We start from the raw sequence: 14,711 nt of genomic DNA, 5'->3' as shown, positions 1-14,711 counted from the left end.
AATCTCTAAATAAAACTACCAAACGCATTTTTAGAAATAATTCAAAAATGAAACTAAAAACGTTTTCATTTTCATTTTCGTACAGAAAATAAAAACGTTTTGGAACCAATTCCAAACGCACCCTATGTTTCTCATCGTTTCAACTTTGAATAAATGAATCACTAATAACCAAATGCTGTGCCTTTTTTCTTCAAGTAGTTTCTATCTCTTGTTTGTTAATTTCATCTTTATTATTACTATTTGTTGTTATTATCGCAGTTATTGTTATTGTTTTCTGTTAATCCATGTCATGTAGAGATATAAATCTCTCTTTTTTTCCCCCCTTTTTTTCTTGTTCGTAAGAGAAATGGAGCAACTCATAGAAGTATGGATTGGTTTTTTTATGACTGATTTGAGATCATTGAGATCATGAGTTCTACTAAATGTTGATTCGAAGAACCCACAAAACATTTAATTAACAAGGAAAAAAGTAAAGGAAATTTTTTTTGGGGGGTTGTTTGTTTGGATTGAGCTATCATAAATTAGTACATATGTTGTCTTGCATGTGTAATTTGCATAATGAACTTTCTCCGCTTTGCATGATAAGATCGTCAAAAATTTTTACGTAAATTTGATCGTTGCTAACGAACCCTAACCGTTCCCGCCTTTTTCGGAACAATAATGATAACGATAATGAAAGCGATAGCGACAAAAATCATTATGATTTCATGATCTTTTTACCCATTTAGCTTGCTGATCCCATTCCGAAAACGTATCGAAACCTAGGATTCTATTTTTCACAACGAAAGGTTTGTCATTTTTCGGATAAATTTTATTCTAAAATATAATGACTGTGTAGTAAAGGTAATGGTTTTCATTCCATTCAATTCATTCTTAGCGCAATGAGGGAAATACCAATGTCAGTCACGGATTCCTCTTTCATTTTTAAATCTTACCAAACATCGAGTTTTACCACACCAATCATAGCTTTTTTCTGTAGCTACCAAAATATATATATATATATATATAAAACAACAATGTATTGCAACTCTAAGCTTATTATGTTATTGTGATGTTATTAACAATCTATAGGCTACACTTATGGTAGATTATGTTCGTTACGACGAATATTTTGTCGTTTTTCGGTTAAATGTTCTTTTTAAAGTATATAATTATTATGTAGGAAAAAGGAAGGAATTTCTCTTACATTTAAGCCCTACCAAACATTAAGGTATTACTGAACCAACCATAGCCTTTTCTATATCTACCAAAAATAAGAATAACTCTAAGACTATGTTGTTGAGAGGTGATGTACAATCTCTGTGCTACAGTTAAGGTTGAGAGAAATTCTGTGTGAAAGTTGTAATTGAATTTAAAACAGTAATTTTGGAAAATCCAGGCAAAAAGTCGATCCTGATCTAGTCAGGAAAACAGGATCGTGGATTACAAGTGAAAACAATTGACATAGGAAAGAAAAAACTGTTAAAAGGTATAATCTTAGAATTAATAAACATTAGTACAAGATAACTTTGTTTAAAAAAAAGTTGAATAAACATTAGTACAAGATAACTTCGTTTAAAAGAAGTTGTTCACATTTGGCCTTAACCTTGATCTTATATCTGTCAAGATAATTAATTCCAAACTCTCCATATCTTTATTTTCTTTATTTCTGTCTTTGATTCTGCCCTGATAAATGCTTGGCTGCATGCTTCTGTTTTAAGAGATATCTAACTGATCAGTACAGTTGTGGTTTTTTTTTTTTTTTTTTTGGACGTTATCATGTTAATCTCTGGTCCTCCGGCTTTCTTTCTTTTACCAGTAGCAAAATAGGTTATTGTTTTATTTTTTTTTTCCCTCGCCATGTTTGTTTCCGGCCACTTGTTTTTAGAGTGCAGCAGAATCGGCATTTTCCAATGGCAAGAGAAGTTAATCGGGAAGTCGCAGAGAAAAGCTTGGCCAACAAGAAGGTGTGCGCTAATCTGTTGGACGCTCTCTTATCGAATAGATCAGGTAAGCTTATTAGGGCCGTAGCAGGAGGTGGGAGGAAGCACGAAGGTGGTCTGGCGACCGATGAAAGTCTGTTTCCGGGGCTTCCCGATGACATGGCGCTAGACATCGTGGCCTGGATCAGCAGATCGGACTACCCAACACTGGCCTGCTTGAATACAAAATTTAAGTCGTTGATTGGGAGTGAATACCTGTATCAGTTGAGGAGGAAGCTTGGCATCATTGAGCACTGGGTTTTCATGGCTTGTATCCTCACGCCTTGGGAAGCTTTTGATCCTGCAAGACGGAGATGGATGAGGCTGCCAAGGATGCCTTGTGATGAGTGTTTTACTCACGCCGACAAGGAGTCCCTCGCGGTAGGAACTGACTTACTTGTATTTGGTCGTGAGTTGAAGGGATTCGCAATATGGAAGTATAGCTTGCTTTCTCGTGACTGGTCGAGGAACCAGCACATGAACTCGCCCCGTTGTTTGTTTGGCTCGGCCAGCGTGGGGGAGATGGCGATTGTGGCTGGGGGATGCGACCTGAATGGCGTTGTTGTGCAGTCTGCTGAGGTTTACAACTCAGAGCTGGGAACGTGGCATCCTTTGGCAGACTTGAGCGGGCCGCGCAAGATGTGTTCGGGCTTCTTCATGGACGGCAAGTTTTACGTGATTGGGGGCATGTCGAGCAATGCAGCCAATTATCTGAGTTGTGGAGAAGAGTATGACCTGGGAAAGGGGACGTGGAGGAAGATAGAGAATATGTACCCCGCTGAATTCGCCGGCGTGAACCAATCTCTGCCTTCTCCACCGCTGGTTGCTGTAGTGAATAACGAGCTCTACACCGCAGATGTGTGTAGAAACGAGGTAAAGAAATACAGCAAGGCGAATAACACATGGAGCGCGGTGAAGGCGTTGCCAATTAGGGCGGGTGCTGCGAATGGCTGGGGGATGGCGTTCAGAGGATGCGGACGAAGGCTGCTGGTGATTGGAGGGCCTGGAGTTGAGGCCGCTGTGATGTACTCTTGGGAGCCCCAGCATGGAGACCTGCAGGACTGGAATTTGCTTGCTGTGAAGCAAGGAGCCGGGTCTTTTGTTTACAACTGTGCCATTATGGGCTGTTAGAAAATTGCATCGCTCTTGTTTCTTTTCTCCATTTATTATCTTTCCTTTCCTTTCCTTTCCTTTCCCCTTTATAATGTTAATGTTAATGTTGTTGACCTTTTGTTGCACAAGTTTTTACTTTTCTTGCGGGAACTAAATAAGCTATCATTTCAATTTCAAGTTTTTACTTTCTTTCGTTGCATTTTTATTTTTATTTTCTTGAATGATCAATTCACCACTATTGTCTTTTAAGCTTTTAGTGTATTTTTGCGTGGTTTATATATATACGTATTATTATGTGTTGTGTGATTCCGCAAGTGCACATATTGTACAAGTAATAAAGTGTATTAGAGTAAGAATATCGTTCTTACGGAGATTAAATCACCAATAATATAATGTAAAAATCATGCAAACACTAAATTAAGTGAAAGAATAAACTAAATAAAAATTTACTAAAATGATGTAAAGAAATAAGTGTAACATAAATGAAGCCAAATGTGATAGAATTGACAAAAATGCAGCTACGGGTTGTAATCAGTGATTTAAACAAACTAAGATTGCTAATTTCCCCTCAGTTGCAAGTCTGACAGTAAATGCTGCATGAAATGCTATAGCATTATTACCCCTATTAACTGAAACTTAGTTCCCTGCATAAAATTCTTCTGAATTAATTATGACTAAAAATTCTTCAAACCATTTCCAGCATATTCTTATGTGTATCTAGTTCTCAGAATGCAAACTTCAATACCAATTTTAATGTGTTATGGAAGATGAACAATATATTCCTATACCATTCATAAATAAACAAACTTAAACAAGACTATTTAACTTGCGTCATCCATATTAGATCCAACTCAAATTAACCTTCCCAGTATTAATCTATGTCTTGTATCCTATAGTTGATGGCCAGTCAAAAATAGAAATAATCAATCAACACACATGGATGAACATGAATAAAATCAGTAAACATTCCATAAGCAAACTATCTTTCTTACAACCTTGGTTCCATTAACAATCATAGCTAAGAACAACTTAGCTCATAGCTGAATTCGCAAAAACCGAATTCCCAATATGACCCATTAAACTAATATCAAGGGTTCCACTATTTACAAATCACAAAAATAAAGAGATGAGAATATGAATGAAAAACCCATTTTGGAGTTGTCACAAACTCCAAAATCTTCTTTCTTCTTCTCATCTCCTTCTTCTTGATCTCCAAATGCTTTCTCCCCTAACAATTTATTGAAAATAAAACCTACACCTCAAACTTGAAAATAAATCTTAAAACAAAATAAAAGTAAATATATATATTTTTTGTATTTTTCTTCCTTCTAAAATGGCTTTAAAAGCCTTATTATTTTGCTCCTCCTTTTTTCTGTGGTTTCAGGCTCTGTGCAAAGCTCTATGGGCTGGGAGCTTCCTCTCCTCTTTTTCTTTTTTACTGTGGCTGCTTCCTCTAAAAAATGGGTGTACTTCTTGCTAGGGCAACAAAGGACGCTGAGGTGGCACTTAGTGGGTGATTGGGTCAACTGACCATCCACAGCAGCATCCTCCCGTGCACTTTATTTTTCTTTCTTCTCTCTGACATGTGCTGATGTCATCCACGACTGCCTGCTGTCATATTTTTACTGCAACAAATGCTGCATTTATCCTCACAATTCATGCAATTCACACCAACGCATCTTAGACATAACTCAGCACTTTTTGATTCAATTTTTTTTTTCAAAATCACCTCAGAAATAGTACATATACAAATCTTAGCAGAGTACATCACAAGAATCAAAAGTTGAACATATAAAACAGAAAAACAAACTACTATGCCCTTGGATTAGCCAACTTCAAGCCTAAAATGCCTAAAATAACTCTAATTTTTAGAGTTATCACACCCCCAAACTTAAAGTATTGCTCGTCCTCGAGCAAAAGAGAGAAAAATAAAAAGACCCAAAAAATAAAGTGTGTATTTTGTGGGTGAATTCTCAAGAAGTTTTTTCCCAAAAATTGAATTAGAAAAAATAGCTTAGGGAAAAAAATAATTTCCAACCAAGTGTTGAATTTAAATCCAAAAGATTGTTTCTTCTCCAATTGGACTTTTCTTGTGTGTGTGTGAATTGCCGAGTGCTATATCATCATTATCAATCTAAATAGGACCATGCAAACATGCTCTATGCAAAGAATCTCTAAATATGAGTTTAAAGCTCTATGAGCTCACTTTTCAAAACTCTTTCCACTAATGTAGATCAATACATTACCAAGGATCAATACGACTTTTTAAGCTTGTAATGTTAGGCTAGGGTAAAGATAGGATATAAGGTAATATTTTGGCTCAAATCACCCTTTAAACACATCAATAATTCTAGGACCTTAGAAGAGCTCAAATAACACACCCAAGTAACACCCCCAAACTTGATTTTTACTTTCTTTTGTCATCTACTTTTTTTTTTTTTTTTTGAGTTACTACACCCTTAATTTTAATTTCTTTCTTACATAAGCCAAGGATGTAGCATATATATTTTTTTTATCTTTAACTTTTCTCTCTCTCTCTCTCTCTCTCTCTCTCAATAAAACTCCTCTACCCCCAAACTTAAAATCAACATTGTTCTCAATGTTGCAAAAAGAGCAAAGAGGGTACATAACACTCCTATTTTTCATTTTTTTTATTTTTTTTCCTTTTTCACAAATACAACACAACACAGAAATTTTCACAACACCACCCTTCCTCCCATATTCTAAGATAACTCAATGTGCGTCCTAGAATGACTAACATGCTTATGGGTGATGGGTAGAAAGTTGGAGATTATTGAATAGGCTAGGCTAAGGATGTAGGTAACAAAGAAAACAGTAGAAATAGGCTCAGCAAGGTAGGCCCAAAAAAGCTCAAATGGTCTAAAGATGGGCCTAAATCATTTTCTCAGTAAAGTGCTTATCTAGGATTTCGTCTTAAGAGTTCATCAAGCAAGTTCTAGAGCTTGTGAGATCGAAGAATAAAACACATTTACACAATCCTTCTCTAGAAATTCAATGAATCAATAACACTAGGCTAAGTGCTCAAATGAAGAAAATCACAATCTTTGAATAAGACAATCAATTGAATCTAAGAACAAAACTAAGTAGAAATCATCATTTTCTAAAAGCTATGCTCAATCCAATCACATTCATCATGGGTCCAAGAGAATTCACCACAAAAGCACACTAAACATCAATAAAACACAAGACTCTAAATTTTTTTTTTAAAGAAAAGATGCAAAAACAAACAAACATAAATACAAAGACAAACAAAGTTTCCCCCCAAACTTATCAAGCACAATATCCTCAATGTGTAGGCAATCAAAAACTTAAGGAAAGGTTTAAAGAAAACTCCCTTATGTTGATTTGGCGCTTAGGCTTTAATGCTTGCTCGCTCTCTTGAATTGAACCCATTCCTTAAGCTCTGACGCTTGCACCTACAAAAGAGAAACACTAAAGCAAAGTAAAAAGTTCTAAAAGCTTAAAACTAAAACTTGAAAGGAATGAAAATAAGAAAAGGTTTAGAAAACTTGGATTGTTTCCCAAGGAGCGCTTGCTTTAACGTATTCAGCCAGACTCTTAGAGAAGCGCTCATCAAAGAGCGGCTTCGCCCATAGTAAGTGTCATACAACCTTACAAATGGGTCTTTGGTTGCGATGCCCTCAAGCTTGGCATGATTTTTGCACTTTAGGCACGTGGCGCCAACAACACTTGTCTTCAGATAATGGTGGGCTTGATCGGAGAACCTCATTTTCGGCTCGAGTTTGAACAAAGTATAATATGGTGATGTTGGTGACGATGGCCAAAATGGATCATTTGGAGGTGTATACAATAGTGCCATTGGTGACCTTAAATCAATGGTCTCGTGAGCTTCCACATCCTCCAACGACTCTTTTACTTCTCCCTCTTATAGGAATTCCTCTAACATCCTTTTAAAATGTTCTTCATGCTCCACTTGGCTATCTAAAACCATGCTTGTGATTTGAGCATCACAAACTCATGGCTTGAAACGGGCGTCACGTCACTTAGAAGATGTAAATCGATTTTGATCATGTGAGCGTCCATCTTAGCTAAGTTTTGAGCTAAAACAACATCAAGGGCTTCTAAATCTTCATCCCGAGGCTCAATTTCCTCCAGAGGCTCAAATTTCTGTGAAGCTCTAATATCATTCAATTCACTCTCCCAACCTTGGTTGTTTGAGTCATCATCATCAAGCCACATTTGACTATTCACCATTTGATTTTAGACCTTAAGATTCTTGGTCCACTCCATAAAATGGTTGATAGCATTCCCCAACTTCTTCTAGTCTCATTTTCTTCTCTTCTTGATGCTCAAGTGGTTGGTTTATAATATTAGGGTGTGAGATATATGGATATCAGGACTAAGAAATTTATCGAAATTATTGTATGGGATAATATTTTCTAGAATCATTTGTATTATTAATATGAATACTTTTATGGTAAGTATTTGTTGATATAATTATGAAATAGCAAGTTATAAGTTAAAGTTCAGAAATTTCTGAACTACGATGCAGTTATCGATTTTTGGACTATATTTAAGGAAGAAGTATGGAATGTTGTGTTAAGCCCACAAGTGTGTAAACACATGAATATTAAGTTTCATAAATGGAAAAGAATTAAAAGACATCAATTCTAGGGTTTTAGAGACAATCGGAACAAAAAACAGACGAAAAAGGGGTTCGGAAGACCGAACCGAGAAAATTGGGGTTTCGACTGATTTGAGTTGACCAAGTCAAAATTTGTTGACTAAGAGTCGACCAAAACGTCGCCCTTAAAAAGTTAGTCCAGAATGGTCAAGGTTGACTAAGTTGACCAACTGTCTGAAATACCCGTCATCACAAACACCAAATTAAGTGAAAGAATAAACTAAATAAAAATTCACTAAAATGATTTAAAGAAATAAGTGTAACATAAATGAAGCCAAATGTGATAGAATTGACAAAAATACAGCTATGGGTTGTAATCAGTGATTTAAACAAACTAGGATTGCTAATTTCCCCTCAATTTCAAGTTTGACAGTAAATGCTGCAGGAAATGATATAGCATTATTACCCCTGTTAACTGAAACTTAGTTCTCTGCATAAAATTCTTCTGAATTAATTATGACTAAAAATTCTTCAAATCATTTCCAGCATATTTGATGCAGTTGCAGCTGTGAGACTTCTCTGGCTAAACCAGATGGATAAGGTCATAAGAACCCAACCCTAAAAACAAGGGATAATGACAAACAAGAAGAAAATCAACCTGTGGGAAATTTCAGTAATACTTCATTAATTCTTAAGAGTCTGACAATCAGCTATTTATAGTTGAAAGGTAACACATTAAACGAAGGATAAGTCTGCATTTTAGCTAGCAAAGAAACGACACAAAATAGACTCAAACGATAATTAACTTCAAGCCACATGAGGAAACGACAATAGGCAAATCAAACAGTTCAGCCACATAGAGTAAACAGAATATGCCGTGCGTCATTATCCCCCTCTTTGACAGAATTTGACTCAGAATTCTCTTGAATAGTGGTCTCCACCGTGTCAGGGGGATAATACTCGAACAGCTCGGCTACATTGAACGTGTTGGACACCTGCAATTCCGGTGGAAGGTCAATGACATAAGCGTTGTCGTTGATTCGCTTGAGAACTTTGTAGGGCCCGAACTTCTTGTATTATAGCTTATGGTAAGTGCCAACAGGCATTCGGCTCTTCTGAAGGTGAACCATGACAAGATCTCCTTCAGAAAACAAGTGTTCTCGATAGTGCTTATTCACAGCCTCCTTGTACTTGGCATTGGTTCGGGCCAGGTTTGCCTTAAACTCTTGATGAGTGCGCACCACGTGATCGGCCAACTCGGCTGCCGTCCTACTCTTGAAATGGGGAAGATGAAGCAAGTCTATGGTATGATTCAGGACTTTCATGTAGACAACAGCAAAAAGGGATACCAGTGGACCGGTTCACCGCACTGTTGAAAGCAAACTCGGCTTGAGCGAGGGTCATGTCTCATTGTTTAGGTTGTCCTGCAGCCAAGCAACGAACCATACTCCCTAAGGTTCGGTTTACCACTTCCGTTTGGCCGTCGGTCTGAGGGTGGGCGGTGCTGCTGAATTGGAGGGTCGTATCAAATCGTTTCCACAGCTCCCTCTAAAGATGGCTGATGAACTTGATGTCGCGGTCAGAAGTAATTGTTCTCGGAACCCTATGTAGGCGGACTATTTCTTTGAAGAAAAGACGGGCAACATTACTTGCATCGGTCGTCTTTTTACAAGCTATAAAGTGCACCATCTTTGAAAACCGATCAACAACCACCATCATGGAGTCGAAGTGCCAAGGAGTCTTTGGGAGTCCTAGGACAAAGTCAATGCTTAGGTCCTCCCAAATGTTTTCCAGAATAGGCAGTGGCATGTAGTGCTGGAACTTCGGGTTGGCGGGCCGCCCGAAGCCTGAATTTTTTCGGGTTCAGGCGGGCCGGCCCAATTCCCGCCCGCCCAAGCAAGAAATTCGGGTTCGGGCTCGGGCAGCCCGAATTTGACATGTCCACCCTTGCCCGCCGCCGTCTAACCACCGTATACCGCCATCCGCCGGGATTTTTTTGAATTTTTCCGACCAAGCCCGAACTGCCCGACCCGAAAATTGCCCGAAAATTGGGTGTGCCCGAATTGCCTGACCTGAAGCCCGAATTTTTGAATTTTTTTGAATTTTGCCCGAATTTTTCCCGCCGGCCCGAATTGCCCGACGTGCCTGAATACCCGAAAACGGCTAGTTTTTTGAATTTTGCCCGAATATTGCCCAAAAACCCGAGTTGCCCGAATTGCCCGAAAACCCGAAAACGGCTATTTTTTGAATTTTTACCCGAATTCTGCCCGAAAACCCGAGTTCGTGTGTTCATTTCAAATTGTAATATATATATAAATAACTTAATATTAAAAAAAAGTTTAAAAAATTCGGGCAATTCGGGCGGGCTCGGGCCGCCGAATACAAGCCCGCGGCCCATTCAAGGTGAAAGTCAGGCTCGGGCGGGCGGCCCGAAAATCTCGGGCGGGTCGGGTTCGGGCTTGGGCAAATCCTCGGGCTTTTCGGGCGGTCGCAGGGAGGCCCGTCCAAAGTTCCAGCACTAGTGGCATGTACAACCCCGTGTTTTGAGCTTGACCCTTAGCTCGTTGGCAAGTACCACACCGTTGGACAAAAGAATGAATATCCCGATGCTTCAGTCATCCGATCACGGCCCGGATGAGCAGCTAGCCCACCAGCGTACAATTCCCGCATTAGATGTTCCCGGAGAGAGGAACGTGGGATGTAAAGCCGACTCCCTTTGAATAAAAACCCCTGGTGAACATGGTAGTCCACCACTCAGAGTCCTCGTGTACACTTTTCCCAAATCTCACCGAAGTCCTCGTCGCTTTCATACTGATCCCGCAAGCTCTCTAAACTAATTATCTCAGTTGCCAAAGTGTGAAGGAAACCTAGTTTTCAGGTTGTGATGAAGCTTGGCTTACGGCTGAGAGCATCGACTACCTTGTTGGTATTGCCAGCCTTGTGCTTGATCACAAAAGTAAAACACTCAAGATATAGGAACTACCTAGCATGCATCCGGTTGCTACCCTTCTTAGAATGAATGTAACGCAATGCTTAGTGATCACTGTGGAGCACAAATTCTTTGGAGAGCAGATAGGGTTCCCAATGCTGCAATGCCCGAACTACCGTGAAGAATTCTTACTCATAGGTACTCTACTTCTGCCTAGCTTCACATAGCTTTTCACTAAAGAATTCCACCGGCCTCTCATCTTAAGATAGAACAGCCCCAATGCCGACCATAGAGGCATCTGTCTCTACTTCAAAAACCTTGTCAAAATTAGGGAGGGCCAAAACGGGAGTAGAGCTGAGCTTTTTTTTAATAAGAGCGAAGCTACGCGCTTGTTCCTCCCCCCAATTAAACCGGCCATGCTTGAAGCAATCCGCGATAGGAGCTATGAAGGAGCTGAAATTGCGAATGAATCTCCTATAGAAAGTTGCTAGCCCATGGAAACTCTGGACGTCGTGCACGGTGCTTGGTGTGGGCCAATTGCAGATGGCTTCAACCTTCCGTGCGTCCGCCTCAATGCCCTGTTCACTGATCACAAAATCCAAAAAGAGCAACTTTTTAGTACAAAATTCGCACTTTTTAAGGTTGACATAGAATTTGTGCTCCCGTAATGCCTTCAATACATCCCGAAGTTGTCCTGCATGCTCAAAAGGATCCTTGCTATAGATGAGTATGTCATCAAAGTAAACAACCACAAATTTCCCGATGAAAGGCTTAAGAACTTGGTTCATGAGCCTCATGAACGTGCTTGGTGCGTTGCAAAGGCCGGACGACATCACTTGCCATTCGTACAACCCCTCACGCGTCTTGAAAGCGGTCTTCCATTCATCGCCAGGCCGAATTCTAATTTGATGATAACCACTCCGCAAGTCCAACTTGGAAAAAATCTTCAACCCCTCTAATTTGTCAAGCATGTCCTCGAGACGAGGGATTGGGAATCGATACTTGACGGTGATTTTGTTGATGGCGCGACTGTCGACACACATTCTCTAACTCCCATCCTTTTTAGGGACGAGGAGGGCTGGTACGGCACATGGGCTAAGATTGGGACGGATGAACTGCTTCTGTAACATGTCTTCTACCATCTTCTGTAAGGTTTCATGTTCAAGAGGACTCATTCGGTAATGCGGCAAGTTAGGAAGGCTCGCTCCTGGAATGAGGTCAATGCGATGTTGGATCTCTCGCATTGGCGGGAGTTCTTCGGGCAACTCTTCGGGAACCAAATCCTTAAATTCTTTCAACAAATTCTGCACATCCACAGGGGCCGCGAGGTCGCTTGTGGTTGTCCCCTTTGCTATTAAAGCTTTAACCAACCCGGCGGACCGCACGTCATGCTCGGAAGGCCTTCCCGGGGCAGTAAGGAATATTCAGCCAGTATGAGTACTTGGGCCAGCTGAAATCTCCAGATGGGGCAACGGCATCAAGGCTATCTTCTTGCCATTCCAAATGAATTCATAGATATTGGCCCGTCCGTCGTGCTTGGCATCCACATCAAACTCCCAAGATCTACCTAGTAAAATATGTGAGGTATCCATATCTATAACATCACAAGTCACTATGTCTTGGTAACGCCTACCAATTGACAATTGCACCTTACAGATTGTGTCTACCAATGCCTCAACCCCTTTCTTAATCCATCCTATCTTATAGGGTCGAGGATACTTCCCCCTCAACCCCTTTCTTAATCCATCCTATCTTATAGGGTCGAGGATACTTCCCCGTGGGAAGGTTAAGGGCCTTATCTAGCGCTTTAGAGACTAAATTATCGCTGCTGCCACTGTCTATAATAAGGTCACACACTTTCATACTCATTGTACAATGAGTTCAAAAAATTGAGTGTCGCTGGTTAACAACCGGCTCCCTCGGCATGAGTAAAAGCTTTTGGACTATGCAAACAACCCTTTCTCCTTCGTCACCGAATACTTGTTCAACCTCTGCGGGTTCCTCACTGTAGTTCTCAATCCCGTCTTCTTCTTCTTCCTGAACTCCAAGTTCATCAATGAGAGTCACGAGTTTTTGAAGCGGGCACTCGTTGGAACGATGCCCTGGTTTATTGCATCGGAAACATTTTCCCACGATTGGTTTAGCGTAAGGGTTGAGCTTCTGTTGAACTGAAGGGAGCTGCCCGGTGTTGGCAGCCTTTGGGGCCTCTAGAGGAGATTTTCCCTGTCGTTGCAGATGTTCGCTCGCTCCTCCCTTGTCTAGACTGAAGTCAGTGGGTTTCTAGTCTGAGTAGACTCGACCTCGGCTGGGAGTTTGTTATGCTTCAACCTTGTAGGCCATAGTGACAACATGAGTCAAGCTCCAAATGGGTTGCAGGGTGAGCTTGTCCTGGATTGAATCCCTCAGTCCTCCAACGTACTGAGTTACCTGTTGGTCCTCTGACTCTGGAAGGTTATTGCGAGCACTCAGTCGGTAATACTCCTCCGTGTATTCCCCAACACTACGGCATCGTTGCAAGCTTCGCTGGAATTGCCGATAGAGAGTCTGTTCAAAATCGTTGGGCAGAAATCGTTGTTGCAACAATTATTTCATAAAGGCCCAAGAACAAATCGGTGGTCTTCCGTCCCTGTCTCTATTTTTACTCACTGAAATCCACCAAGCAATAGCCCCTTTTTATTAGTTTAGAGGCTACATACTTCGTCTTTTTGTCTTTCGGGACAGCCATGTACTCAAAGAAGGAGTCAACCTTATGTTCCCAATCAAGGTAATCCTCAATATCAATGTGGCCATCATAGTCAGGGAGTTCCATTTTCAGCCTAAAATCTGAGTTCCGTTCACCATTAAAAGGAGGGTTCCGTAGGCCATACCTAGTACCCCGAGCAAGCCAGGGCGCAAAATCCTCTTCACCCTCAAGATTGGCTAGTCTTGCTTGAGTCGGTGGTGCGGTAGGCCGAGGTGGTGGCACTGCAGCCGTGTTCTCCATCTCAAGTTCTTCAAGGTCGGCAACGAACTTGGGAAGTCTTCGGGGTCACAACTCTCTGTTCAACGGTGGTGGGGTTCGGGCGGTCACTTGCTTTCGCGGAGGTGGGGGATCCCGTCGCTAGTTCGTCGCGGTGCCTTCGAGGTGGGTCAGGACTCGGTTTAAGTCCCGTGAGAGGATATTGAAGCGGGTTTCAAATTTCTGGTCAAGTTTCTCCATGGCAGCCCAAAGAGTAGGTATACCTCGTTCTTCATCTTCACTCCTGGGAAGGCTAGACTCACCGGTGGCGACCATGCTTTGGGAAAGCCTCAGCTCTGATACCAAATGATGCAGCCGCAGCTATGAGACTTCTCTAGCTAAACCATATGGGTAAAGTCACAAGAACCCAACCCTAAAAACAAGGGATAACAATAAACAAGAAGAAAATCAACCTGTGAGAAATTTCAATAATACTTCATTAATTCTTAAGAGTCTGACAATCAGCTATTTATAGCTGAAAAGTAACACATTAAACGAAAGATAAGTCTGTGTTTTAGCTAGCAAAGAAACGACACAAAATAGACTCAAACGACAATTAACTTCAAGCCACAAGAGGAATTGACAATAGGCAAATCAAACAGTTCAGCCACATAGAGTAAACAGAATATGCTCTGCATCAATATTCCTATGTGTATCTAGTTCTCAGAATGCAAACTTCAATACCGGTTTCAATAGGTTATGCAAGATGAACAATATATTCATATATCATTCACAAATCAATAAACTTAAACAAGAATATTGAACTTGCGTCATCCATGTTAGATTCAACTCAAATTAACCTTCCAAATATTAATCTAAGTCTTGTATCCTATAGTTGATGGTCAGTCAAAAATAGAAATAATCAATCAACACACATGGATGAACATGAATAAAATCAGTAAACATTCCATAAGCAAACATTCCATAAAATCAGTGAACAATATATTCGACACTTTTGAGCGTTAAACAAATTTCATATTTGTGGTTTGCTGAGTGCAAGGACATAAAATCTACAATTTTCTCATTGCGTATAAATAATAAGCCTACAAAAAATCATGACAAGCCTTTCTATTTCTTCTCCTCGTTTTTAATATCTACATATAT

General features: G+C 40.3%; 1 protein-coding gene across 1 annotated transcript; it reads left to right on the top strand.

Moving 5' to 3' along the window:
* Positions 1 to 1,892: 1,892 nt before the first annotated feature.
* LOC21402589 (F-box/kelch-repeat protein At5g60570) lies at positions 1,893 to 3,092 on the top strand. Its single transcript, XM_010089149.1, has one exon. The coding sequence runs from the start codon at positions 1,893 to 1,895 to the stop codon at positions 3,090 to 3,092; it is 1,200 nt and encodes a 399-aa protein (XP_010087451.1).
* The last annotated feature ends 11,619 nt before the right edge of the window (positions 3,093 to 14,711 follow it).

Source organism: Morus notabilis, unplaced genomic scaffold (assembly GCF_000414095.1).
Source record: "Morus notabilis unplaced genomic scaffold, ASM41409v2 Scaffold201, whole genome shotgun sequence".
In the NCBI taxonomy this organism is placed as follows: domain Eukaryota; kingdom Viridiplantae; phylum Streptophyta; class Magnoliopsida; order Rosales; family Moraceae; genus Morus; species Morus notabilis.
The sequence above is the reverse complement of the archived record's forward strand: the minus strand, read 5'-3'. Positions and strand labels throughout refer to the sequence as shown.

What these genes read in the sequence shown, in the direction of transcription:
- LOC21402589 (XM_010089149.1), top strand. Translation starts at nt 1,893, where the DNA reads ATGGCAAGAGAAGTTAATCGGGAAGTCGCAGAGAAAAGCTTGGCCAAC.